This window comes from Tympanuchus pallidicinctus, unplaced genomic scaffold (assembly GCF_026119805.1).
Source record: "Tympanuchus pallidicinctus isolate F22 unplaced genomic scaffold, pur_lepc_1.0 scaffold129, whole genome shotgun sequence".
In the NCBI taxonomy this organism is placed as follows: Eukaryota; Metazoa; Chordata; class Aves; order Galliformes; family Phasianidae; genus Tympanuchus; species Tympanuchus pallidicinctus.
The window spans coordinates 29,438-55,920 of record NW_026294647.1 but is presented as its reverse complement, the minus strand read 5'-3'; the positions used below and the strand labels follow the sequence as shown (position 1 = coordinate 55,920).

The 26,483-nt window shown below is 55.1% G+C and overlaps 2 protein-coding genes and 3 long non-coding RNA genes across 9 annotated transcripts; 1 reads left to right on the top strand and 4 right to left on the bottom strand.

Moving 5' to 3' along the window:
* Window positions 1-1,116: 1,116 nt before the first annotated feature.
* Window positions 1,117-1,887, bottom strand: LOC128075739 (uncharacterized). Its single transcript, XR_008204089.1, has 3 exons — window positions 1,778-1,887; window positions 1,441-1,527; window positions 1,117-1,144 (listed from the first exon to the last, which is right to left on the bottom strand). It is a non-coding gene; the product is annotated as an uncharacterized LOC128075739 (long non-coding RNA).
* Window positions 1,888-2,331: 444 nt separating this feature from the next.
* LOC128075740 (uncharacterized) lies at window positions 2,332-6,004 on the bottom strand. Its single transcript, XR_008204090.1, has 3 exons — window positions 3,629-6,004; window positions 3,080-3,276; window positions 2,332-2,429 (listed from the first exon to the last, which is right to left on the bottom strand). It is a non-coding gene; the product is annotated as an uncharacterized LOC128075740 (long non-coding RNA).
* Window positions 6,005-12,874: 6,870 nt separating this feature from the next.
* On the bottom strand, window positions 12,875-13,560 carry LOC128075735 (CLK4-associating serine/arginine rich protein-like). The gene is made up of 3 exons (XM_052672724.1): window positions 13,345-13,560; window positions 13,170-13,266; window positions 12,875-13,085 (listed from the first exon to the last, which is right to left on the bottom strand). Exons 1-3 carry the CDS (start codon window positions 13,538-13,540, stop codon window positions 12,875-12,877), a joined length of 504 nt encoding a protein of 167 aa, XP_052528684.1. The 5' UTR covers window positions 13,541-13,560.
* Window positions 13,561-13,624: 64 nt separating this feature from the next.
* Window positions 13,625-13,888, bottom strand: LOC128075741 (uncharacterized). Its single transcript, XR_008204091.1, has 3 exons — window positions 13,873-13,888; window positions 13,753-13,791; window positions 13,625-13,709 (listed from the first exon to the last, which is right to left on the bottom strand). It is a non-coding gene; the product is annotated as an uncharacterized LOC128075741 (long non-coding RNA).
* A 6,640-nt stretch (window positions 13,889-20,528) lies between these two features.
* LOC128075736 (zinc finger CCCH domain-containing protein 11A-like) lies at window positions 20,529-25,600 on the top strand. 5 transcript variants are annotated; one of them, XM_052672727.1, is made up of 9 exons: window positions 20,532-20,768; window positions 21,343-22,173; window positions 22,302-22,722; window positions 23,373-23,496; window positions 23,977-24,039; window positions 24,290-24,376; window positions 24,673-24,972; window positions 25,253-25,329; window positions 25,446-25,600. In XM_052672727.1, the coding sequence occupies exons 3-9, from the start codon at window positions 22,675-22,677 to the stop codon at window positions 25,500-25,502; spliced, it is 756 nt and encodes a 251-aa protein (XP_052528687.1). In that variant the 5' UTR covers window positions 20,532-20,768; window positions 21,343-22,173; window positions 22,302-22,674; the 3' UTR covers window positions 25,503-25,600. The 5 variants fall into 5 exon arrangements, with proteins under 5 accessions (XP_052528689.1, XP_052528688.1, XP_052528687.1 ...); XM_052672728.1 differs by having other exon boundaries at window positions 20,531-22,173; window positions 24,293-24,376; XM_052672726.1 differs by having other exon boundaries at window positions 20,532-22,173; window positions 22,526-22,722.
* The last annotated feature ends 883 nt before the right edge of the window (window positions 25,601-26,483 follow it).

Sequence of the window (26,483 nt, the reverse complement as noted above, 5' to 3'; positions counted from 1 at the left end):
CTGTGCTCAGGCCGTGCTACTCGCAGTTCTTTGCGCGTGCTTTGCAGACAGCGTGCTTATGGGCAGGGCCAAGCATTTGTACATCCATTGCTTTGATCACCTACAGCATTCCCTGATGGAGCTGGGGGAGTTCTGACCCAGCGCCACGAGTGGAAGAACGAGGAGCTGGTGCAGCAGCTCACTGAGTGCCGCTGGACAAATCAGGCCGTGCGCTCCTTGTGAACGCAAAACTCCAAGTGTTTATTGAGGGACTGCAACCAGAGGGCCAAGTTGGGCTGCTGCCACGAAGCCGCTGCCTTCTGATGTGCCTCTACTCAGTCCTTCAGCTGCAGCTTCTCCAGCATCTCCACAAGGCTGTTGATTGCGGAGGACTGCAAAGAAACAAAGCGAGTGTCAAAAGGGGATACGGCTTCCCCCAGTATTCTACGATCCCCTTCGTGTCTGACAGACAGAACAAGAGCCGTGTCTGTGCTGGCCAAGGACTCACCTCTGCATGTGCAGCGGCAGCTCTCAGAGCAGCCTTCTTCATTTCTGCTCTCCTCTCTTTCTGTCTCTGTCGTCTTGCTATAGAGCAAGAAAAGAGAAATTCAGTTTGTCAACAGCAGAACTGTGGAAACGTGGGTACCGTGAGAACAGGCTAGGAAGCCTCGCAGGGAACGCTATTTCCAGTGGGACGAGCAGAGGGCCATCGTGGAGTTAACGGGAAAAGAAGGGGTCACACATTCTGGCACCTCCTTGCCTTTGGACTTGGTAGCCTTCTACTCTTTTCCCCTCTCTGCAGAGAGAAGGAAAAAGCAAAGCAAACCCTAAGCAAACTCCCAGGGCAGCTGCAGCGTCTTCTTACCTCTTCGCTTGGAGGCCCGGAACCGCTCAGTCGGCGCTGGGGCTGGCACACCGCCTCTGCTCTGAGCCTTCTCCCCACTGTGCTCCACCTTCGCTGGTTTCTTGGCAGGACACAGCTCTGCTTGCTGCTCCTCTTCTTCCATGCCCTTGCGCTTTCTTGCGGCCACGGTCTTGCAGAAGGAGCGGTCGGCAACTGCAGGGGAAGCTCTTCCCCCTGTGCTGGGGCCTGCTGTTCCAGGAAGCCCTCCAGCCTGCAGGGGAGCTTTCACGCACATCTTGCCATTTGGCTCAGCTCCTCTCCCTGTTAGAATCAGGAAAGGGGAACAACAACATTCACTGAGTCCTGCACTACCTTCAGTCTGCAAAATGGGCCACAACATCAGGAAATCTCATCTCGAGGGCTCACAGCAATGGATCTTAGGATCTTGGCTGAACTGTGGAGTCCCACTTCCATTTGGGACGGGGAAGGTAATGGTAATCCCCAGGGATTAAGACCTAGAGCAACACGCAAGGACAACAGCCCCAGGAAAGGACAGACAGAAAGCCTAGCTAGAAGCACAGGGCACCAAAACCCAGACGCCTGCTGTATGCCCGTACCTCTCTTGGGTGCTGGGCCACACTCCGTGCTCCTCCCCGGCCTTCCTGGAAGGCTGCGCTTCACTGCAAGCCTGCTTGCATCAGCTTCTGACAGAAAAGAAACAGCAAAGACATGAAGAGCATCTCTTTGGAGGAACATTCCAGCACAGCCAGCCACAAACTTCTGCTCTTCGAGTGTAGTTTCTTCAGTTTGCCTTTCTGCTGCTACAGCCTTGCGCCACTTCTGCAGCCAGCACAGATCTGCAGCGCCCTTTCCTCTCTCCTCCATCGCACACAGCCCTGCATGCAGCCCTCCTTACAGGCAGCACCCACACCACAGCTCACAGGAGCTTCTCACCTGGGGAGGCTTTCCGTTTCCCCCCGTGCCCAGCACCATCCCACGGACGCGCAGGCTCCGTCCCTGCAACAACAGATCCAGTGTGATTGCACAGACACCAGGAGCAGCGCTGTCCTGTCAGCCCACATCCACCCCCCAAAAACCAGAAGACGCTGTTCTACAGCCAGAGCAGAAACTGATGCTTACACAAAGCAGTGCTGCTCTCTTTCCTGTCAGATGGCAGCAGAGGAACCCAGGTCTGCCTGACAGCTCTGCATTCTGCAGAGCAAAGCTGCATCAGCAACCAAAACGCTACCAGGTGCAAACGTGGAGACACGGATCTCTTGTCCCTAGAGGGAATGCGCTCAGCTCTGAGCAGCACCACTTAGACACAGACTTCTGTCTCGCTGCTGCCATCAGCTGCCGCTGTCGGCCTCTCTAATGCTTCCACCATGGTTACTGGACATCCCTGCAGCACTGCACCCGCTCAGAAGTAACACCTAGAATGCATTCTTCCATCCTTCATGGCAGAGGACTGAAGAGACTCACTTTTGCATGCTGCTGAGGATGCTCCATCCCCGTCGCGTCCCTTTGCGCGCTGCAAGGCCCAGCTGGCATCGGGGCAGCCTGCTGGCTGCTGCTCCCAAACACAGGGAACAGCACCGCATGGCTTCTGAGGAGAGAAAAAAGGAAGGTCCATGGAAACAGGCACCCAATGTTTGCAAAGAGATGCAGCATTCCACATTGCGCCAGAGATGGGACAGCAGAGTGCTGAGACATCAGTTGTCACTCAAGGAAACATTTGCAAGCGCATGCACAGCATCTGCACAAGCTGCAATTGCTGGGCATATCCAGCTTTCTTATCGTCCAGGTGCAGAAGACAGGCGCTCTCAGACAGCACTTCAGGGCTTGCACCAACACACCTGCAAACACCAGCATTACTCCGAGGGAAAAGGCGTCTTCAGGTGCCACAGTTCAACCCACGCCAAATTACCGTGCGCAGCCTTTGCTCTTCGCCCCCACTTCTTCCCCACGCTTTACTACTGCAGGCAGCTACAACAAACTTCTCAGCAGAAACCCAGGGCAGCAGGGACCTGGCAAACCAGAACCAGGCACAGCTGGCAGGAGGGCAGCGCCCGCTCTCTGCTCCCACCCTGCCCCAGCAGGTTCACGAGCCTGGCAGTGCTGTTCTGCTGCTGCACGCACACAACCCAACCGCTTACTGAGCTCACAAAGGACCAGCAGGGCTCCCCCTGCTCCACCTCTTCCCCCTCCAGAACCTGAGAAAGGAAGAAAACCCAAGAGAGAGAAACCCAGCCATACCTTTCCACGCGCAAAGCAGGAATGGGAACTGTCTCCCTGCTGAGACATGCTGGGGAACGTCTCAGGGGAAGCTCAGCTTCCTGGGCTCCTCTCCACAGGCACAGCCCCCACTCTTGGACACAGCTGCCTTCACTGGCTTTCTTCAACTGCCTCCATTCCCAAAATCTCCTTTGGGAAACCAACCCGAAGGAAAGAACCTGCAAGTGAAAAATAGCGAGAAAGAAGCATTTTCCCAGCTTTCTGTTCTCCCTCCTTCTACGCACTTTAAACTATCGGGCAGAGCAATACTCCAAACCAACTGGCTACAAGAACTGTCCCCAAAACACAGCCAGCTTCCGTACAGCTGCCGTGACTTCTGGCACCAAGCGTTCTTCTCCATCTCCTCAATAGCTGCGCACCTTGAAGCACACGGCTGCTGTTGCTGTCGTGGAGAAAACTCCCTTTGCCTCACCGCCAGCCTGGACGAGGGCTGACACAGTGTGCCCACCCCAGCCCAGCTTTCCTGCTCAGACACCTCCTGCCAACCCCCCAGCACCAAACCCAGCTCACCTGCTCACGGCTCGGCCTCAGCTGTGCCCAGCTCACGCACACGCCGCAGCGCTGCTTCCAACCGGGCTCTCACAGATGATCTCTCAACGAAGCTCCACAACAGCTCAGCCTGCGTGCACCACGCTCACCAGAGCACCAGCTCTGCTCCCAGCTGGGGCACAAACGCTCCCAGCCCGGCAACGACTGTGACCTCAGCGAGTGCCTGCATCACCGCTGTGCTTTCATCACAGCAAAGGGAGTGGTGGTCACCTCCTACATCCAAAGGCTGAGAAACCAACTCAAGCGTCACCCAGTGGAGTTAGTTGAAGTAAAGGAACAGAGAAATTCAGATGACTCCTGTGCACCCAGCTTGGGTCACACTCTTGCTCAGGCACTGCACAATCACACCAAGCAGATGCTGCTTCCTGGCTGCCTACAGCTTGGCTGCTGGAAAGGTTTGGGCTTCCAAACAATCAGCAAGTATTCGGATAAGCCAGCCCTCTGTTTTTTAGGAAGGCAGAAAAGTCCTTCTTTCAAGCCTGCTTGCAAAGGCAGAACAGCTCTGTTCCTGGGCCGCAGCACCCCATGGCCCGGCATTGCTCCAACACTGGGGCTGCACTTCCCCTGGGCATCCACACTTGCTCCAGCTCTCTTGCAGCTTTCTGCAAGCTTTGGGGCTTCCTGCTGAAGAGTTCCTCACCTTCTTCTGCAAGATCATTCCTGCTTCCTCTGCATTCAGACCAAAGATGCCGCAGAGCCCATTAGCCTGCAGTTCCTTCCTCACATCAGAAATTGCTCCTGCACTGGCCTTCACTCACACTGTGATACCGCCCACTTCCAGCACGAGCTGCCCTGCAAGGCACAGAAATAAAAGGTGCGATGAAGGCAAACTCACAAGCCCAAGGCTGTGTCACTACCACGTGTTGCAGCCTGGGCAAGTCAGCCGCAACTGGAACCTTGCTCAGAATTAAGACAGGCACCGTACATTAAGGCACACCTCCAAACAGAAATGAGTGCCGCGCTCAGAAATAAATACCAAAATCACTCACTTTGCTGTAGGTGGTTACCTCCACATTCCTGTGCATTTAGGAAAATAGGGACTCAATTGAGGGATGGAAAAAAAACCAACATCAGCTTCGCCGATGGTGGTGAAACTTGGAAACACGACTCAAAAAGAGAAGGTTTTCAACTCCTTGTAAGGCACAAAGCGATGGGCCCACGCCTGCACAAAGCCTGATCTGCTCTGCCACACGTGGCTGAGTGACACAGAAGCTGAGCTGCCCATTCAGCAGCGCTTACACACCAACGCGCGGGGTGCCAACATTCCTCGGGCATTTCCCATCAGAAGGGAAATCCCTTCTCCCTGCCATGCCGTGTCCACAGGGCTGGACTGACACAGGCAGCACACAATCCATGCAAACCTTCTTTCCTCATCGTGGTGCTTTTTGACAGACCCAAACAATCAGACATCAGGTCGCTGCGCGGGCTGCTGGCTCACACCGCCATCATTTCCACACCGTTGCTTCCTGGAAGCAAACTAAGTAAAGTACTTCCAGGGAATCCCACACACAGATGGCATATTTTACTATTCTTTGACACAAAGCAGAAGGACAAAATGGGAGAGGCGTGCAGCTGCATCAGCAGCCCAGTTGCTAAAGGAATGCAAAGACAGAAATAGCCAAAGTCAATGCATTATTCTAAGACAAGGAGGGAAGACGTTTCTAATATATCATTTTTTATCATTTAAAATAGACGGGGGGCACTCTGAGAGGAAAATCCTAGGCCTCAAGTTCTGACAGGCATAAAATAAAGCCACAGCCCCTGCCACAAAGGCCGGCTCATCACATCCTATCGTTACCCCAGGAGCACTTGGCAACTCAGGCAAAGTGGGCCGTGCAGAGAAGATTGCTGCATTGCTTCTTCTCCTGGCCCAGAAATTGGTTTTCCTACCTTAGAAAATAAAGGACAAAAACCTGACACAGCGTAGAAAGGGCGGGCAGCGTGGCACACCAAGGCAGCAGGAGCGTGCTGAACCTGCACAACATTGGAAACTTCCACCTTGCCTCCCAGAGCAACCTACATCTTCCATATCCACTCCTGCTTTCACCACTCTTTGTAACAAAGGTGTTTTAGCAGCTGGGGCTCCTCCCCATCCTCAGAGGAGGACTCACAGCACTCAGGTGCATCTCAGCTCCATTCCTTTCTGCGCCCGCTCTCTGGGGACGGTGGGTTTCCCATCACAAGGCTTCACACACACCGTGCGTTCAGCTCAGGGAAAGGAAGGCAGAACTGATGCAGTCTGGCTGTCCAAGAGAAATGCAGCTTCTCATTCCCACAGTCCTTCCAGCAGTTCAGTACATCTGCCCAGCACAAGTACACTGCCATGCCCTGCATTCGCAGTTGGATCCAAGAAAACAAACAGCTACACTCAGGGATCACCCAGGACAAGGAAAACTCACACTCACAACAACCCCAAGTCAAAGCACTACTTCTCCCAAACACTGCCTCAAGCTCCTCCTGCTCCCCCTCAACTCTTTCCTCACAAGGCCACTCCTCTGCTTTTTCTTTCTCTTCCTCTGATTGCTTGCCTTTTTCTGCAGCCAGGCCTTGGGAGAAAGCTGGGATGCAAACCGCACTGAACTGTCCCAGCAACCGACAAGCACAAAACCTGGGCAGAAAGACAGTGCATCAAGTCCACATGCCTGTCGTGTTTCTTCAGTTTGCCTTTCCCCTGCGCTGACATTCCACCATCTTCACACTCAACACAAGGCACTTTCCTGTCTCCTCCCTCACACACACCCTTTCACACAGCCCTATTTAGCTCAAGGCACCCAGACTACAGCTCACAGGATGTTCTCACCCACACAAGCTCCCTGATTTCTCCCTTCTCAGTCAGAGTCAATCGAATCCCATGCCTCATCCTTGAAACAAAGTATGGCTTTTCCGTGCCACAGAAACCAGTCGCCAATAGAATCCTCGTCCTGTTCACCCACGTCCACCCAAATCCTTCAATCACGCTGCTTCTACAGCCAAAACAAGCTCACTGCTCAACTGCCATGCACTCACACAAAGTCTCATTCCTGCTAAGATGGCAAATCAACCCATGTCTGCCTGACAGCTCTACAACGCGCAGAGCACAGCTGCACGAGCAAACACAACGCCATCAGGTGCGCCAGCTGAGAAACACACTTCACTCCTGAGCCAAACAGCCGGCAGTACACGTACCTCCACACTGTTTGGCCTCTCCAGCGAACAGAGGCAGCTCTAGGAACCACCATTGGCACACAGACTCGTTTAGCTCCACTGCCACTACCAGCCACTGTCAGCCTCTCTGTTGCTTCTACTATAGCTCCCGGTACAGCACTGCCATCGCTCACTCTTACCTCTCAAGACTTTCCTGTTTTCTCACTTATCTCCTTAGTCTGAGCACTGAGGAAATGCTTCGGCCATTTGCTACTGCAACCACCACCAACCACCAACCAACACCACTAGCAGCCAGCAGGGCCTACGGGGCCGAGCCCCACGAGGCCAGGCCCGATGCAAAGCACAGCCATGACAGCAGAGGAGCAAGGTCCAAGGCTGCAGCAAGGGAGGATTTGCTCAAAGGCAACAGCCGTGGGCTCAGAAGGCAAGGGACGAAGCTGCTTACCTTCAGAAGGACTCAGGCAGGCAGGGATCTCCAGGGAGATCCCCTTGCCTCCACTGCCAGGCTTCCACTTCAGTGAGGGCTGGGAAGGGGTGGAGCCTGGCTTCTGTCATTCAGGAACATCACATGCCCCTCAGCTCCCCTGGGTTGGCCCTGCCTTTCTACCTGGTGGAAAACTGTGCCTCAAGCCATGATTCAGCACAGCCACTAGCACTAACCTCATAGGGCAGCTCTCAACCCTTTAACCCCAAAGGCTAACTTGGAACACTCACCCCAAAGATACTCCTCAACCCGCATCCAAAATGATAACGCCTTCACCTTTAAACCTAACAGAGAGCACTAACACAAAACTCTAACCCACAAGGCTTAACCTCGGCACTCAGTTGTAGCACTAAATGCCAACACCTCCTCGCAGGCCAGAAGCAGAAACCTGAGGAATCACACAATCACCACATTGCAGAAGACCTCGAAGATCATCCAGTCCAATCATCCACCTATCACCAACGTTTCCCACTACACCGTGTCCCTCAGCACAACATCTAAACACTCCTTCAACACCTCCACAGATGGTGACACCACCCTTTCCGCTTCATTACAATGCTACCTCTTCACCCATAAACCCAACCCGAAACGGTGTCCCATCTCCAGAACGCACACAAGGGCCACAGAAAGTACGGCTGCTTGAAACAGCCCTAAATTACCCAGGAAAGGTAAAGAACACAAACCAGTACATCAAGACAGAATTACTCACCCTTTCTGAAGAACAGGACTCACAAGACGCTCCCAAAGCCCAAATCTCCCAGTAGAGAGCAAACTCCAGGGGAAAACACGCTTCAGGGGGAAATGCTGGCACCACAGGGTGGCACGGCAGCCACCTCTTACCTCCTGAGCAGGGCACGCTGTCCCTCACTCAGGTGCAGGGCAGGATGGAAGCTGCGACCCGCTCGCTTCCTTGCTGCTCACTCCCATCACAAAGGTTCACACACATCCTGGGAAGCACAGGGCTACCTGGGGAAAAAAAGAAAGCAGGAACAGATCACGCACGGGGCTCTCACCCAGCAGAAGGCCAGACCCTTCTGTCTGTTACCTGCTCCTCTTAGCAATGGTTAGCAGCAGGACCTGGGAAGGATCGGGATCAACAGGCAGGAGGACAACTGGTCCCACATCTGCCAGCTGATTCAGCTCTCCAGCCTGGCAAAGGGGCAGAGCCACAGGGCTGCCATGAGCTGCAGGATTGCCCTGCTGCCATTTGCCCATTGAAGCTGAAACGAGAAGGCTGGCAAAGTCCATGCTTGCTAACTGTGCCACTGAACCCCAGGCAAAAACAGAGACGGGCTCTCAGCTCGCAAGAGCTTGGGATACTGGTCCAGGAATAGAGCAGTGCTCCAGAGCGTCACTCAGCATCCTCACAAGGCCACTCCTTGCCATCAGGATGCTGTGAAATCCAGGGCACAAGGCATTGGCAACACTGTGTGCTCACAGCCAGTCCTCCAAAAGCTGGGCAGCAACTGGAGCTGGCACACGGACAGTCCAGGGAGGGCGGGAAGGGACGGATGGCATCTGTAACAGGGAGGAAGATCAACAAGGTGGAATGGTGGGACAGGAGCTATCACGACAAAGGGACTGGCATGATGGAAAGGATACAGATAAGACAGAAAAGCAGAAGCACAGAGGAGCTGGAGAGGAGACTGGAGAAAAGATCTGGGACAGAAGGACAGGAAATGGGAAGAGAGGAAAGAGAGGTGTGAGAAGAGCACAAGAAAAGAAGCGAGCAGAAGAGCAGAGAATTAAAGAGCACTAAAGGAGAGCAGATCGTGCTAGGAAGAGAAAAACAGTGAAAGAGAGCAGATGAAGAAACAGGAGAGATGACAGTAGAGAAGGAATAGCAGAAAAGGAGTGCAGATGAAGAAGACGTGTGGCAACTCAGGGAAGGAAGGTCAGGAGAGGAGAGCAGAAAGAGGAGTGAAAATACAGGGAGAAAAAGAACAGCAGAAGAGGAACAGATGCAGACAAAAAATAAGACAGGATACAGGGAACAAAGAAAAGCAGAGAGGAGAGCAGAAGCAGAAGAAATAGGAGAGGATAGAGAAAAGAAAGGAGAAGAGGAGTGCAGATGCAAAGAAAAGTGAGGATAAATGGAAGAAAGAAAGCCAAAGTGACGAGCAGACACAGAAGGAAACTGTGTGAAGATACAGGGAAGTAAGAGTAGAAGAACTGGAGTAAATATGCAGATGAAAGAGGAGTGAGCAGAGATAAAAGGCAGAAGATAAAAGCAGAAGCAGAGGAGTGCAGATGCAGCAGTAAGAGGAGAGAGGAGATGGAAAGAAAAAGAGCAGAGGAGAACTGAAAACAAAGTAAAGGAGAGAGGAGACAGGGAAAAAGAGTTAAAGAGCTCGTGGAGAAGCTGACCTGCTACCCACTCACTTGACTAGCTGAGCAGCTTTCCCCTCACTTTCCTCGCTGACCTTCTGCCCCTCACATTCCCAGCTGAGCTGCTGTCCCATCCCCTACCTAACTGAGCTGCACGCCGTTCCCTTCCCCTACCTCAGCTGCTGGCCCCTCACCTGCTGTTCCTTGATGCTCTTGCCTTTTCCTGCTGCTCGCTCCCAATCTCTCCCAATCCCTCCCAGGATATGATGGAGATGGGATGGGATAAAGCTGTGGGATACGGATGCTACCCTTCCACCTCCTCCGCCCTTTGCCTTTCTCCACAGAGATGCTTGCTTCTGGACAGCACTCCTGCCCGCTGCCCAGCCCGCAGCCCGCATCTCTTGGGGAGACGGCAAGGTGCCCTGTAGCTCCCCACACCTCCTCCCGGGCACGGCTTCTCCGCTTTGCTTCAAGCCCACAGCCCAAAGGACCAAACCCCTCTCACCTTTGGGCCCAGCTTCTCCTCCTTCCGCGCAGCTCTGCGGCAAGCCGGGGCTCAGCTCTTCCCACCTTCCTCTGCTCCTGGAAGCTTGCTTGCTCTCATTCGCTGCCTTCCTCTGCTTTCCTTTGCTCTGCTGTGGTGAGCTGCCCTGCTTGTTTCCTCCAGAGTTACATGCATTACTTTTTACTTTTTATTCTCTTCTTTGCCTTTTTGTTTTTCATTTCTCTTTTTTCCTGCTTACACTCCCATTTGGGACTTTTTTATTTCTCAGTCTTTTCCTTTTTTTTTTTTTTTCCATTCTCATTTTTCTACTTTTTTTTCTCTCCTGATCCCTGGAGATGCTCCATATCCACCTACTCTCCCCCTTCACCCCCGTCATCCTGCCTATATCTGTGCCTCTCTCTTGATCTCTCTGCACATTCCCGTTCAGCACACGGTGCAGCCCCATATTACCCTCTATTCTCCCGTGCCCACACAAGCCCCCTATTGCTCCCCTACAGCCTTTTATAACCTCATGTGCCTCTATGTCCCACCTGCACCCACCCGCAGACCCCTGTTGTGCCCGTTTCTCCATATCGCACCCATAGCCCTCCCACTGCTCCCTGCAGCCCCACATCCCTTCTGTCCCACCTGTATTCCCCCTACAGACGCTCATACAGCCCTATTTCCTTACGTCCTCCCCCAGCCCCCACATCCCTCCCCATATCCCTCCCCAGCCCCTCCCACCCCCCAATGCTCCCTACAGCACCGTGTCCCCGTTACCCCCTCACAGCCCTCTGCTCCCCTAAATCCCCCTGCACCCACCCTATAGCCCCATATACCCCCATACCACAGCCCACTGCAGCCCCGTGGGCCTCCCTGGATGCCCCCGGCCTTCCCAGCCCCTCACCCCACAACTCTTCCTTCCCTGGCCCGGTGCTGCTCTCCATCTCTCCCGGCTCCGGCGCCGCTGTCCTCAGCACCGCTCCCGTCGTGCCGCGCTTCCGTCTCGGTGCTGCCCGGAGCTCCGGCGCTCAGCGGCGATGCAGCGCTGCCGGGGCTGCGGGAGCGCAGCCGTCTGAGGGGAGAGCGGCTCTGAGCCGGTGGAAAAACGGCCGTTCCCGCGCGCCGCGCCTCAGCCAATCGGAGCCGGCGGCGCTGCCGCTGACAAATGAGAGCCCGAGGGCGGGACGGACCGGCACCTGACCAATGAAAGCCAGGGAGCGGGACGGACCGGCACCTGACCAATGAAAGACCGGGAGCGGGACGGACAGGCATCTGACCAATGAAAGCCCGGGAGCGGGACGGACAGGAACCTGACCGATGAGAGCCCGAGGGCGGGACGGACCGGAACCTGACCAATGAAAGCCCGAGGGCGGGACGGACAGGCACCTGACCAATGACAGCCCGGGAGCGGGACGGACAGGCACCTGACCAATGAAAGCCCGAGGGCGGGACGGACCGGAACCTGACCAATGAAAGCCCGGGAGCGGGACGGACTGGAACCTGACCAATGAGAGCCCGAGGGCGGGACGGACCGGAACCTGACCAATGAAAGCCCGGGAGCGGGACGGACAGGCACCTGACCAATGAGAGCCCGAGGGCGGGACGGACCGGAACCTGACCGATGAGAGCCCGAGGTCTGGTCAAGTGCCGGTCCGTCCCATGAGAGCCGGGGAGGGGGAGGGAAGGGCGCTGGGCTGCTGGTGGGAGGAGCGTGGGCAGGGGGCGGGGCCTCGTGGTGCAGCCTACTGCTCTATGGGGTGGGAGATGGGGCTGGGATTGACAGGTGGGAGGTGGGGCTGGGACGTGGGATTGGGAAGCAGGTTTGGAATTGGGGTTGGGAGGTGCGGTGAGGAGGTTGGATTTGGCAGGGGGATGTGAAAGTTAAGATCGGGCTGTGGGGATATGGATATGGGGTGGATGCGGAGTGGGAGATCAGAAAATGGAATATGTATGGGATGGGCTTGGGGTGGACGTGGGATCAACGTGGGAAGAACGTGGGATGGATTCGGGATGAAATAAGGATATGGGGTGGGATTGGGATGATGATGGCATGGGATAAGAGATACGGATTAGGAATGGATATGGATATAGGATAAGGGATGGGGATAGGATGTGGGGTGTGGACATGGGATGGTTTTGAGATGGCTGTGGGGTGGATATGATGGATATGGGATGGGATAAAGCTGTGGGACACGGATAAGGGATGGCTATGAGATGGGGCTGCAGCGGTTGCGGCGCCATAGGGGTTGTGGGGCCAGGATGCTGCCCTGACCTCTGTCCCCAAAGTTTACCCCCAGGGTGACATATGGAGCCCCACAGCCGCTCCTGCGCCCCTTATTTACATGCAGAGGACATCCCCAAATCCCCTTGATCAAAAATAAACCTTAATTACAAACGAGAGGGGTGTCAACCCCACCCCATGGGAACCAAGTTTTCTGTGGGGGAGGGCAGAGACGGGGCCCCAGAGGGCTGCCCCAAACGTTGGGCTGTGACACAGGGGCTGCCCACAGCCCTCCTATGCTGAGCTTTCCTGCTGGCTTCTCTACAGTGACGTGCGTTGCTTTCTACTTTTTATTCTCTACTTTGCCTCTTTTTTCTCCAGTTTGCAGAGCGTACGGCGACATCAGGATTCAGAGTCCTGCTTTAAGGGAAGAATAGCGTGAGTGGATGCTGAATGGAGGCGGCCATTAGGGCTCTTCCAATCAGTCAGATGTTATGTAGAGCAAAATCCCACCTGCAGGGCAAGATTGAGATTAAGTGAAAATTAAACGAGTTTTGGAGCCATTTCAACATTCTTCCCTTGGTTGGAAACCCCGCCACCCGTGGGACCCCCAAGTCGGGGGGCCGCGACCCCCAGCTGCCCCACGGCTCCACGGGGGGGCGCGCAGCCGCTCACCGAATACATGGCCTTCTCCTCCTCCAGCGCCTTGGCGTTCTTGATGGCTTCCGCCTCCTCCTTGTCCTTCCTCAGCATCCTGCCCCACAGCGCAGCCCCTCTCAGCGCCGCCCCCCAAAAGCCCCCCCACACCCCCCTGTTTCCATTTGGGGGGGGTCCCTACCGCACGAAGTCGCCCTCCGCCATGCCGTAGGTGGTCACCTGCTTGTTGAGGTCGGCCACCTGCTCCTGGTTCAGCTCGTCCACGTCCACCTCCATGTCTGCGCCAGGCACAGCGCTCAGCGCCCGGCGCCGCTCATTAGCAGCCTGTTAATTAACCTGGGTTCCCCTTCTCTCACCGCTGTCAGGGATGACCTCGTCCTCATCCGTGTTGCTCTCCTCCTCGCTCTCCTCGTCGTCGCCGCGTTTCTCGGCCGCGTTCTCCAGCTCGGCCACGGTGCTGTCCTCGTACGTGTAGCCGATGGACGCCTTCTTCTCCGCCAACCTGAGGGGCAAAATGGGGCTCAGCAGCGGCCCAGACCCACAGCGCCCCATAAGTCAGCACAGCTCAAACAACCCGGCCCAGAGCCCCAGTTCAACCCCAACATCCCAGTCCAACCCCAACCTTCACCCAGTAACCAAACCAAAATCCCAGTTCACCCCCAACATCCCAGTTCACCCCAACCATCCCAGTTCAACCCCAGCATCCCAGTCCAACCCCAACCTTCTCCCAGTCCAAGCCCAACCTTCTCCCAGTTCACCCCAACCATCCCAGTTCAACCCCAGCATCCCAGTTCAACCCCAACCTTCTCCCAGTTCACCCCAACCTTCTCCCAGTTCACCCCAAGCATCCCAGTTCAAACCCAACCATCCCAGTTCACCCCAACCATCCCAGTTCAACCCTCGCTCCTCCCCCTCCCCCCCCGCCCCGCAGTGCAGCTCCCCGCTGCCTGGCCTTCGCACCCAACTCGTCTGCTGCCGGGGGGGCGGCTCCACGTGGGGGGTCCACGAATGTCAGCCCTGCGACCCAAAACCCAGTGACCCCATGGGGGGACCCCACGTCCTACACATATCAACCCTTTCACAGAGTTGATTCCCCTCCCCTCTGTAGGCTCCCTTTAGGTACTGAAGGCTGCAATGAGGTCACCCCGCAGCCTTCTTCTCTCCAGGCTGAACAAGCCCAGCTCCCTCAGCCTGTCCTCAGCGGGGAGCTGCTCCAGTCCCCTGACCATCCTAGCAGCCCTCCTCTGGACCCTCTCCAACAGCTCCCTGTCCTTTCTGCACTGTGGGCTCCACACTTGGACGCAGTATTCCAGATGGGGCCTCGCATGGGGCATCGCTCCAACAAGGAAGGAAAACAAATCCGTGATGCTCTGCAGGGCTCCCAGCTCGCAGCAGGTGACGCCTGCTCCGTGCACAGAGCGTGCGCACAAATGGCACCTCATCTCTTCCCCATTTATCCCCCCACCATTGCTACAGGCATTTAGAGGCATTGTGGCAAGGCAATGGAAGGCTCGTGGAGAAGACTGGATGCTCAGGAGATTTCTCACTTCCTCGGGGCGAGAGCACAATAGGATTCCAACTCGTCACCTGCCTGCCTTCCAACTGCCTTCACTGTGCTTTGCAGCTAAGACCCAATGCCTTCATGCCCTATGTAACAGCAGCTGCTTCATCAGCACAGAGGAAGGAACGTCTCAGTAATTCCATCACACACCAGCCAGGCTGCTAAGGATCTCTGGGATCCTTCTTCCCTCTTCTGGGACAGCTTCATCCCAACCTTTCTGCATCAGCCTTGCTATCACCCGGAACTCGTTCCATTCCTGCTTTGAGGGCTCAGAGCCTGAACTCCACTCAAAGGCCACCCGTCCTCATGAGATCAGGCACACCTGATACAACCACACCACTGAGGCTCCTCTGCTCAACTTCAGTGATTCCCAGAGCTCACTTCAAAAATAAAACCCACCCAGAGCATCAAACGCCAACACGTTTTGGTGGCACAGCCCAGCGCAGAGCCACGATCCCAAAGCCATTGTAAGGTTTGATTTCACAGCGCTGTGTGGGACGATTCAACGGCTTCAAGCTCAAACAGGATGCAAGGGATTGATTAATCCGTCCATCTCAGCGACCTCAAAACCTGACGTCTTGGAAAAGATAAACAGAACAGACCATCTCAAAGAGCAGATATTCAATCTACAGAACTTAATCCAGCAGTGGCCAAATTCTGTGCTGGCAGCAGAGTCTTTTTACGACCATTAGGAACATCCCTAGTTACAGAGCCACCACAACTTGGGCACTAAATACACAGACCCACCTGGCAGAACAGCAAGTAAAGAAGCAACTTACCTCCCCTTATCCAACTCCGCTCTCACATTCAGAAGTGCAACCACAAGTTTAAATGCCAGGAAAACATGAAGGGATAAAAAAATCATCTGCTGTTTTCCAGGGAAACCACCAAGATCATAGAATCACAGAACGCCCCGAGTTGTCAGGGATCCACAAGGATCACCAGCTCCAACCTGATGCTCCAGGAAGGACAACCCAAACGCAGACGGTCTTCCAGCTGCAGCAGCTCAGGACCAGGCCCACAGCCCTGGGGAGCCCGGCCACAACCACTGGAACCAGATGCAGCAAGCAAAGAGCAGGCAGGGAGGCACAGCAAGCAGCAAAGACCAACCTGAGAGGGGGCCTCTGCTTACAGAGATCAACCCGGGGCCTGCCTGCACAAAGCACACAGCTTTCACTCCAGTAAAGCTCCCCCATTTTGGCAGCCAAAACACAAACTGCCATTTCACTTCTCATGGCTTTTCCCTCGACTCCCAGTTACTTCAGGCCCCTATCGCACTGCAACTGCTCGTAATCGATAACCGAGATGATATCTATCGTGACATAAGAAGCTCAGTTCTGACAGACCGTTCCCATTGCATCCCTTCACGTTATGGAAATTACAGTGGGCTTTCTGACAGCCTCCTGCATGATTCCCCCAAAAGCACTTCAGAAAAGTGAAAGAAAGGAAGGTTCGTGGAAACAGGCACACAAGGCTTAGATGCAAGTGCTCCAGATCAGAGACAGGGCCGTCGCAGTGCTGAAATACAGCTCATCACTAAAGGAAACATTGGAATGCATATTCACAACCTCAGCATAAGCTGCAATGATTCAGCACGTTTAGTTTTCTTATCATGCAGCTGGAGAAGGCAGATGCTCTCACACACCAATCAGCAAGCTCTAGGATGAGCCAGCCCTCTGGTTTCCACAATGACAGACAGACGTCGCTACTGCTGGCTCTGACACCTCACCAGGAGATGCTTCAGTTCATCAACGCAGCCTTCATTGCTTCCATCAGCAGCTGCTCCTGAACTGACCTTCATTCACAGTGACACCACCGCCTGCCAGCACGAGCTGACCTGCGAAACAGAGAAAAGAAAGCTGGATGACAGCGAATGCAGAAACAACGTGTTTTAATACTCATGAGCAAAAAAAGCAACGACGATACAGAAAAGCAGCTGCAACAACACAGCAGCACAGAAAAAAACGGCCCCCGGCCCTTACACAAAAAGCAAAGCAGGAAGAAAGCCATCACGCACGTTGCGGCAGAAACACCAGCACAATACCAGCATATTGCAGAGGCAGGAAAAGGACTGCTCACCATCTCCAAGGATTTACACCGACAGAACAAACTCCACGGCAGAGAACCATCCAGAAACAAACCCTCCCCCTTCCAGCCAGCCCTTCAATGAGCTGCAAGAGGGGCAGCCAGGCTCTGCCCCTTCCGGCCACAGAGCTCCATGGCCTTCAGCTGCGCTCCCAGGGCTGACCGGGTCCTTTCCTCAGCTGCTCCGTCAGGGGTTCAGGCTGGGATTCAACACTTCTTATGCAGCAGAGACAAGGAAAGAACAGCAAAGCAAAGCTATCGATGAAATAAAAACGACAGGAGGCAGGGTTATGTCTGCGTAAGGAAACAGCTGCAGGCGTTCAGTGCTGCTCCATGCACCCATCGCAGACAGCAGCACAGAACAGGGCTCCAGCAGCACTGGCAGCTCCTGTCAGCTTCACTATTAAAGCCATCTGATCAACTTCCAACTCCGTATTGCGAGTGCTTTAAAGGGAGAAGAAGCTGGCAAACACACGATGGCTGCAGATAACAAACACCAAATCAAATGGCACTTCAGGCCATCGGCGTCCTTAAATTACTGCATCTCTTTTGGTTTACCCAGAGTGTTGTGGGCAACTGCGAGACCCCCCGCAGTTTTAGGTCAGTACCGTAGGAGGCAATGCAACACCAGAGAGGCTTCAAGCTCCTTTAGAGCTTCTTCTCATTCCCTGAGCCCCTATGGCCCCGCAACCGCTGCAGCCCCATCTCATAGCCATCCCTTATCCGTGTCCCACAGCTTTATCCCATCCCATATCCATCATATCCACCCCACAGCCATCTCAAACCCATCCCATGTCCACACCCCACATCCTATCCCCATCCCTTATCCTATATCCATATCCATTCCAAATCCGTATCTCTTATCCCATGCCATCATCATCCCAATCCCACCCCATATCCTTATTTCATCCCCAATCCATCCCGCGTTCTTCCCACGTTGATCCCACGTCCACCCCAAGCCCATCCCATACATATTCCATTTTCTGATCTCCCACTCCGCATCCACCCCATATCCATGTCCCCACAGCCCGATCTTAACTTTCACATCCCCCTGCCAAATCCAACCTCCTCACCGCACCTCCCAACCCCAATTCCAAACCTGCTTCCCAATCCCACGTCCCAGCCCCACCTCCCACCTGTCAATCCCAGCCCCATCTCCCACCCCCTAGAGCAGTAGGCTGCACCACGAGGCCCCGCCCCCTGCCCACGCTCCTCCCACCAGCAGCCCAGCGCCGTTCCCTCCCCCCTCCCCGGCTCTCATGGGACAGGCCGGCATTTGAGCAGCCCTCTGGCTCTCATTGGTCAGGTTCCAGTCTGTCCTGCCCTCGGGCTTTCATTTGTCAGGCCCCTGTCCGTCCCGCTCCCGGGCTTTCATTGGTCAGGCCCCTGTCCGTCCCGCCCCCGGGCTCTCATTGGTCAGGTGCCTGTTCGTCCCGCTCCCGGGCTTTCATTTGTCAGGCCCCTGTCCGTCCCGCTCCCGGGCTTTCATTGGTCAGGTGCCGGTCCGTCCCGCCCTCGGGCTCTCACTTGTCAGCGGCAGCGCCGCCGGCTCCGATTGGCTGAGGCGCGGCGCGCGGGAGCGGCCGTTTTTCCACCGGCTCAGAGCCGCTCTCCCCTCAGACGGCTGCGCTCCCGCAGCCCCGGCAGCGCTGCATCGCCGCTGAGCGCCGGAGCTCCGGGCAGCACCGAGACGGAAGCGCGGCACGACGGGAGCGGTGCTGAGGACAGCGGCGCCGGAGGCGGGAGAGATGGAGAGCAGCACCGGGCCAGGGAAGGAAGCGTTGTGGGGTGAGGGGCTGGGAAGGCCGGGGGCATCCAGGGAGGCCCACGGGGCTGCAGTGGGCTGTGGTATGGGGGTATATGGGGCTATAGGGTGGGTGCAGGGGGATTTAGGGGAGCAGAGGGCTGTGAGGGGGTAACGGGGACACGGTGCTGTAGGGAGCATTGGGGGGGTGGGAGGGGCTGGGGAGGGATATGGGGAGGGATGTGGGGGCTGGGGGAGGATGTAAGGAAATAGGGCTGTATGAGCGTCTGTAGGGGGAATACAGGTGGGACAGAAGGGATGTGGGGCTGCAGGGAGCAGTGGGAGGGCTATGGGTGCGATATGGAGAAACGGGCACAACAGGGGTCTGCGGGTGGGTGCAGGTGGGACATAGAGGCACATGAGGTTATAAAAGGCTGTAGGGGAGCAATAGGGGGCTTGTGTGGGCACGGGAGAATAGAGGGTAATATGGGGCTGCACCGTGTGCTGAACGGGAATGTGCAGAGAGATCAAGAGAGAGGCACAGATATAGGCAGGATGACGGGGGTGAAGGGGGAGAGTAGGTGGATATGGAGCATCTCCAGGGATCAGGAGAAAAGAAAAGTAGAAAAATGAGAATGGAAAAAAAAAAAAGGAAAAAAGTCCCAAATGGGAGTGTAAGCAGGAAAAAAGAGAAATGAAAAACAAAAAGGCAAAGAAGAGAATAAAAAGTAAAAAGTAATGCGTGTAACTTTGGAGGAAACAGGCAGGGCAGCTCACCACAGCTGTAGAAGCAGCGTGATGGAAGGATTTGGGTGGACGTGGGTGAACAGGACGAGGATTCTATTGGCGACTGGTTTCTGTGGCACGGAAAAGCCATACTTTGTTTCAAGGATGAGGCATGGGATTCGATTGACTCTGACTGAGAAGGGAGAAAACGGGGAGCCTGTGTGGGTGAGAACATCCTGTGAGCTGTAGTCTGGGTGCCTTGAGCTAAATAGGGCTGTGTGAAAGGGTGTGTGTGAGGGAGGAGACAGGAAAGTGCCTTGTGTTGAGTGTGAAGATGGTGGAATGTCAGCGCAGGGGAAAGGCAAACTGAAGAAACACGACAGGCATGTGGACTTGATGCACTGTCTTTCTGCCCAGGTTTTGTGCTTGTCGGTTGCTGGGACAGTTCAGTGCGGTTTGCATCCCAGCTTTCTCCCAAGGCCTGGCTGCAGAAAAAGGCAAGCAATCAGAGGAAGAGAAAGAAAAAGCAGAGGAGTGGCCTTGTGAGGAAAGAGTTGAGGGGGAGCAGGAGGAGCTTGAGGCAGCGTTTGGGAGAAGTAGTGCTTTGACTTGGGGTTGTTGTGAGTGTGAGTTTTCCTTGTCCTGGGTGATCAGTGAGTGTAGCTGTTTGTTTTCTTGGATCCAACTGCGAATGCAGGGCATGGCAGTGTACTTGTGCTGGGCAGATGTACTGAACTGCTGGAAGGACTGTGGGAATGAGAAGCTGCATTTCTCTTGGACAGCCAGACTGCATCAGTTCTGCCTTCCTTTCCCTGAGCTGAACGCACGGTGTGTGTGAAGCCTTGTGATGGGAAACCCACCGTCCCCAGAGAGCGGGCGCAGAAAGGAATGGAGCTGAGATGCACCTGAGTGCTGTGAGTCCTCCTCTGAGGACGGGGAGGAGCCCCAGCTGCTAAAACACCTTTGTTACAAAGAGTGGTGAAAGCAGGAGTGGATGTGGAAGATGTAGGTTGCTCTGGGAGGCAAGGTGGAAGTTTCCAATGTTGTGCAGGTTCAGCACGCTCCTGCTGCCTTGGTGTGCCACGCTGCCCGCCCTTTCTACGCTGTGTCAGGTTTTTGTCCTTTATTTTCTAAGGTAGGAAAACCAATTTCTGGGCCAGGAGAAGAAGAAATGCAGCCATCTTCTCTGCACGGCCCACTTTGCCTGAGTTGCCAAGTGCTCCTGGGGTAACGATAGGATGTGATGAGCCGGCCTTTGTGGCAGGGGCTGTGGCTTTATTTTATGCCTGTCAGAACTTGAGGCCTAGGATTTTCCTCTCAGAGTGCCCCCCGTCTATTTTAAATGATAAAAAATGATATATTAGAAACGTCTTCCCTCCTTGTCTTAGAATAATGCATTGACTTTGGGTATTTCTGTCTTTGCACTCCTTTAGCAACTGGGCTGCTGATGCAGCTGCACGCCTCTCCCATTTTGTCCTTCTGCTTTGTGTCAAAGAATAGTAAAATATGCCATCTGTGTGTGGGATTCCCTGGAAGTACTTTACTTAGTTTGCTTCCAGGAAGCAACGGTGTGGAAATGATGGCGGTGTGAGCCAGCAGCCCGCGCAGCGACCTGATGTCTGATTGTTTGGGTCTGTCAAAAAGCACCACGATGAGGAAAGAAGGTTTGCATGGATTGTGTGCTGCCTGTGTCAGTCCAGCCCTGTGGACACGGCATGGCAGGGAGAAGGGATTTCCCTTCTGATGGGAAATGCCCGAGGAATGTTGGCACCCCGCGCGTTGGTGTGTAAGCGCTGCTGAATGGGCAGCTCAGCTTCTGTGTCACTCAGCCACGTGTGGCAGAGCAGATCAGGCTTTGTGCAGGCGTGGGCCCATCGCTTTGTGCCTTACAAGGAGTTGAAAACCTTCTCTTTTTGAGTCGTGTTTCCAAGTTTCACCACCATCGGCGAAGCTGATGTTGGTTTTTTTTGTCCTATCCTTCAATTCCGAGTCCCTGTTTTCCTAAATGCACAGGAATGTGGAGGTAACCACCTACAGCAAAGTGAGTGATTGTGGTATTTATTTCTGAGCGCGGCACTCATTTCTGTTTGGAGGTGTGCCTTAATGTACGGTGCCTGTCTTAATTCTGAGCAAGGTTCCAGTTGCGGCTGACTTGCCCAGGCTGCAACACGTGGTAGTGACACAGCCTTGGGCTTGTGAGTTTGCCTTCATCGCACCTTTTATTTCTGTGCCTTGCAGGGCAGCTCGTGCTGGAAGTGGGCGGTATCACAGTGTGAGTGAAGGCCAGTGCAGGAGCAATTTCTGATGTGAGGAAGGAACTGCAGGCTAATGGGCTCTGCGGCATCTTTGGTCTGAATGCAGAGGAAGCAGGAATGATCTTGCAGAAGAAGGTGAGGAACTCTTCAGCAGGAAGCCCCAAAGCTTGCAGAAAGCTGCAAGAGAGCTGGAGCAAGTGTGGATGCCCAGGGGAAGTGCAGCCCCAGTGTTGGAGCAATGCCGGGCCATGGGGTGCTGCGGCCCAGGAACAGAGCTGTTCTGCCTTTGCAAGCTGGCTTGAAAGAAGGACTTTTCTGCCTTCCTAAAAAACAGAGGGCTGGCTTATCCGAATACTTGCTGATTGTTTGGAAGCCCAAACCTTTCCAGCAGCCAAGCTGTAGGCAGGCAGGAAGCAGCATCTGCTTGGTGTGATTGTGCAGTGCCTGAGCAAGAGTGTGACCCAAGCTGGCTGCTCAGGAGTCATCTGAATTTCTCTGTTCCTTTACTTCAACTAACTCCACTGGGTGACGCTTGAGTTGGTTTCTCAGCCTTTGGATGTAGGAGGTGACCACCACTCCCTTTGCTGTGATGAAAGCACAGCGGTGATGCAGGCACTCGCTGAGGTCACAGTCGTTGCCGGGCTGGGAGCGTTTGTGCCCCAGCTGGGAGCAGAGCTGGTGCTCTGGTGAGCGTGGTGCACGCAGGCTGAGCTGTTGTGGAGCTTCGTTGAGAGATCATCTGTGAGAGCCCGGTTGGAAGCAGCGCTGCGGCGTGTGCGTGAGCTGGGCACAGCTGAGGCCGAGCCGTGAGCAGGTGAGCTGGGTTTGGTGCTGGGGGGTTGGCAGGAGGTGTCTGAGCAGGAAAGCTGGGCTGGGGTGGGCACACTGTGTCGGCCCTCGTCCAGGCTGGCGGTGAGGCAAAGGGAGTTTTCTCCACGACAGCAACAGCAGCCGTGTGCTTCAAGGTGCGCAGCTATTGAGGAGATGGAGAAGAACGCTTGGTGCCAGAAGTCACGGCAGCTGTACGGAAGCTGGCTGTGTTTTGGGGACAGTTCTTGTAGCCAGTTGGTTTGGAGTATTGCTCTGCCCGATAGTTTAAAGTGCGTAGCAGGAGAGAGAACAGAAAGCTGGGAAAATGCTTCTTTCTCGCTATTTTTCACTTGCAGGTTCTTTCCTTCGGGTTGGTTTCCCAAAGGAGATTTTGGGAATCGAGGCAGTTGAAGAAAGCCAGTGAAGGCAGCTGTGTCCAAGAGTGGGGGCTGTGCCTGTGGAGAGGAGCCCAGGAAGCTGAGCTTCCCCTGAGACGTTCCCCAGCATGTCTCAGCAGGGAGACAGTTCCCATTCCTGCTTTGCGCGTGGAAAGGTATGGCTGGGTTTCTCTCTCTTGGGTTTTCTTCCTTTCTCAGGTTCTGGAGGGGGAAGAGGTGGAGCAGGGGGAGCCCTGCTGGTCCTTTGTGAGCTCAGTAAGCGGTTGGGTTGTGTGCGTGCAGCAGCAGAACAGCACTGCCAGGCTCGTGAACCTGCTGGGGCAGGGTGGGAGCAGAGAGCGGGCGCTGCCCTCCTGCCAGCTGCGCCTGGTTCTGGTTTGCCAGGTCCCTGCTGCCCTGGGTTTCTGCTGAGAAGTTTGTTGTAGCTGCCTGCAGTAGTAAAGCGTGGGGAAGAAGTGGGGGCGAAGAGCAAAGGCTGCGCACGGTAATTTGGCGTGGGTTGAACTGTGGCACCTGAAGACGCCTTTTCCCTCGGAGTAATGCTGGTGTTTGCAGGTGTGTTGGTGCAAGCCCTGAAGTGCTGTCTGAGAGCGCCTGTCTTCTGCACCTGGACGATAAGAAAGCTGGATATGCCCAGCAATTGCAGCTTGTGCAGATGCTGTGAATGCGCTTGCAAATGTTTCCTTGAGTGACAACTGATGTCTCAGCACTCTGCTGTCCCATCTCTGGCGCAATGTGGAATGCTGCATCTCTTTGCAAACATTGGGTGCCTGTTTCCATGGACCTTCCTTTTTTCTCTCCTCAGAAGCCATGCGGTGCTGTTCCCTGTGTTTGGGAGCAGCAGCCAGCAGGCTGCCCCGATGCCAGCTGGGCCTTGCAGCGCGCAAAGGGACGCGACGGGGATGGAGCATCCTTAGCAGCATGCAAAAGTGAGTCTCTTCAGTCCTCTGCCATGAAGGATGGAAGAATGCATTCTAGGTGTTACTTCTGAGCGGGTGCAGTGCTGCAGGGATGTCCAGTAACCATGGTGGAAGCATTAGAGAGGCCGACAGCGGCAGCTGATGGCAGCAGCGAGACAGAAGTCTGTGTCTAAGTGGTGCTGCTCAGAGCTGAGCGCATTCCCTCTAGGGACAAGAGATCCGTGTCTCCACGTTTGCACCTGGTAGCGTTTTGGTTGCTGATGCAGCTTTGCTCTGCAGAATGCAGAGCTGTCAGGCAGACCTGGGTTCCTCTGCTGCCATCTGACAGGAAAGAGAGCAGCACTGCTTTGTGTAAGCACAGTGCAGTTTGAACATCAGTTTCTGCTCTGGCTGTAGAACAGCGTCTTCTGGTTTTTGGGGGTGGATGTGGGCTGACAGGACAGCGCTGCTCCTGGTGTCTGTGCAATCACACTGGATCTGTTGTTGCAGGGACGGAGCCTGCGCGTCCGTGGGATGGTGCTGGGCACGGGGGGAAACGGAAAGCCTCCCCAGGTGAGAAGCTCCTGTGAGCTGTGGTGTGGGTGCTGCCTGTAAGGAGGGCTGCATGCAGGGCTGTGTGCGATGGAGGAGAGAGGAAAGGGCGCTGCAGATCTGTGCTGGCTGCAGAAGTGGCGCAAGGCTGTAGCAGCAGAAAGGCAAACTGAAGAAACTACACTCGAAGAGCAGAAGTTTGTGGCTGGCTGTGCTGGAATGTTCCTCCAAAGAGATGCTCTTCATGTCTTTGCTGTTTCTTTTCTGTCAGAAGCTGATGCAAGCAGGCTTGCAGTGAAGCGCAGCCTTCCAGGAAGGCCGGGGAGGAGCACGGAGTGTGGCCCAGCACCCAAGAGAGGTACGGGCATACAGCAGGCGTCTGGGTTTTGGTGCCCTGTGTTTCTAGCTAGGCTTTCTGTCTGTCCTTTCCTGGGGCTGTTGTCCTTGCGTGTTGCTCTAGGTCTTAATCCCTGGGGATTACCATTACCTTCCCCGTCCCAAATGGAAGTGGGACTCCACAGTTCAGCCAAGATCCTAAGATCCATTGCTGTGAGCCCTCGAGATGAGATTTCCTGATGTTGTGGCCCATTTTGCAGACTGAAGGTAGTGCAGGACTCAGTGAATGTTGTTGTTCCCCTTTCCTGATTCTAACAGGGAGAGGAGCTGAGCCAAATGGCAAGATGTACGTGAAAGCTCCCCTGCAGGCTGGAGGGCTTCCTGGAACAGCAGGCCCCAGCACAGGGGGAAGAGCTTCCCCTGCAGTTGCCGACCGCTCCTTCTGCAAGACCGTGGCCGCAAGAAAGCGCAAGGGCATGGAAGAAGAGGAGCAGCAAGCAGAGCTGTGTCCTGCCAAGAAACCAGCGAAGGTGGAGCACAGTGGGGAGAAGGCTCAGAGCAGAGGCGGTGTGCCAGCCCCAGCGCCGACTGAGCGGTTCCGGGCCTCCAAGCGAAGAGGTAAGAAGACGCTGCAGCTGCCCTGGGAGTTTGCTTAGGGTTTGCTTTGCTTTTTCCTTCTCTCTGCAGAGAGGGGAAAAGAGTAGAAGGCTACCAAGTCCAAAGGCAAGGAGGTGCCAGAATGTGTAACCCCTTCTTTTCCCGTTAACTCCACGATGGCCCTCTGCTCGTCCCACTGGAAATAGCGTTCCCTGCGAGGCTTCCTAGCCTGTTCTCACGGTACCCACGTTTCCACAGTTCTGCTGTTGACAAACTGAATTTCTCTTTTCTTGCTCTATAGCAAGACGACAGAGACAGAAAGAGAGGAGAGCAGAAATGAAGAAGGCTGCTCTGAGAGCTGCCGCTGCACATGCAGAGGTGAGTCCTTGGCCAGCACAGACACGGCTCTTGTTCTGTCTGTCAGACACGAAGGGGATCGTAGAATACTGGGGGAAGCCGTATCCACTTTTGACACTCGCTTTGTTTCTTTGCAGTCCTCCGCAATCAACAGCCTTGTGGAGATGCTGGAGAAGCTGCAGCTGAAGGACTGAGTAGAGGCACATCAGAAGGCAGCGGCTTCGTGGCAGCAGCCCAACTTGGCCCTCTGGTTGCAGTCCCTCAATAAACACTTGGAGTTTTGCGTTCACAAGGAGCGCACGGCCTGATTTGTCCAGCGGCACTCAGTGAGCTGCTGCACCAGCTCCTCGTTCTTCCACTCGTGGCGCTGGGTCAGAACTCCCCCAGCTCCATCAGGGAATGCTGTAGGTGATCAAAGCAATGGATGTACAAATGCTTGGCCCTGCCCATAAGCACGCTGTCTGCAAAGCACGCGCAAAGAACTGCGAGTAGCACGGCCTGAGCACAGGCACGCTGAGTTAGACAACAGCTCCACAGAGCTGAGTTTCTCAGGGCAGCACGGAGCACAAGTGAGCGTGTGCCCCTCACCCTGCAGGTGTCTCTGTTGGGGGAGGAGAGGCTGCGCCGGCCGCCTGATCGTGGAAGGCAGAGGTGTTCTCCTGCCTTCTCTGCGGTGCTACCTTCTTCCCTCATGAGCCGCCCCTCTCTTCAGCCGTTCTGATGCTTCTTTTCACCTTTGGGCTGGAGCTGGAGTGACTCTCGTGGCTGCATGGCTTCGAACTGAGTGGTGTGGAGTTTTCTGGCTTTGCCTTCAAAAGCCTAGGCTGAAAACTGCAGCGTGCATGTTAAATGTGGAGTTGTAGCACTGTGGAAGCGAGTCACTTCTGTGACGGAGCTGCTTTTGGTTTTCTAACGAGGGTATAATGAGCAAAGAGAAGCAAAGGAAGGCAGCGAATGAGAGCAAGCAAGCTTCCAGGAGCGGAGGAAGGTGGGAAGAGCTGAGCCCCGGCTTGCCGCAGAGCTGCGCGGAAGGAGGAGAAGCTGGGCCCAAAGGTGAGAGGGGTTTGGTCCTTTGGGCTGTGGGCTTGAAGCAAAGCGGAGAAGCCGTGCCCGGGAGGAGGTGTGGGGAGCTACAGGGCACCTTGCCGTCTCCCCAAGAGATGCGGGCTGCGGGC

What these genes read in the sequence shown, in the direction of transcription:
- LOC128075736 (XM_052672727.1), top strand. Translation starts at nt 22,675, where the DNA reads ATGTCTCAGCAGGGAGACAGTTCCCATTCCTGCTTTGCGCGTGGAAAG. An exon ending in ATCCTTAGCAGCATGCAAAA is followed by an intron (nt 23,497 to 23,976) that starts GTGAGTCTCTTC and finishes CTGTTGTTGCAG; the next exon opens with GGACGGAGCCTGCGCGTCCG. An exon ending in CTGCCGCTGCACATGCAGAG is followed by an intron (nt 25,330 to 25,445) that starts GTGAGTCCTTGG and finishes GTTTCTTTGCAG; the next exon opens with TCCTCCGCAATCAACAGCCT.
- LOC128075735 (XM_052672724.1), bottom strand. Translation starts at nt 13,540, where the DNA reads ATGGGGCGCTGTGGGTCTGGGCCGCTGCTGAGCCCCATTTTGCCCCTC. An exon ending in CGAGGTCATCCCTGACAGCG is followed by an intron (nt 13,267 to 13,344) that starts GTGAGAGAAGGG and finishes TGCCTGGCGCAG; the next exon opens with ACATGGAGGTGGACGTGGAC. An exon ending in GCGGAGGGCGACTTCGTGCG is followed by an intron (nt 13,086 to 13,169) that starts GTAGGGACCCCC and finishes GCTGTGGGGCAG; the next exon opens with GATGCTGAGGAAGGACAAGG.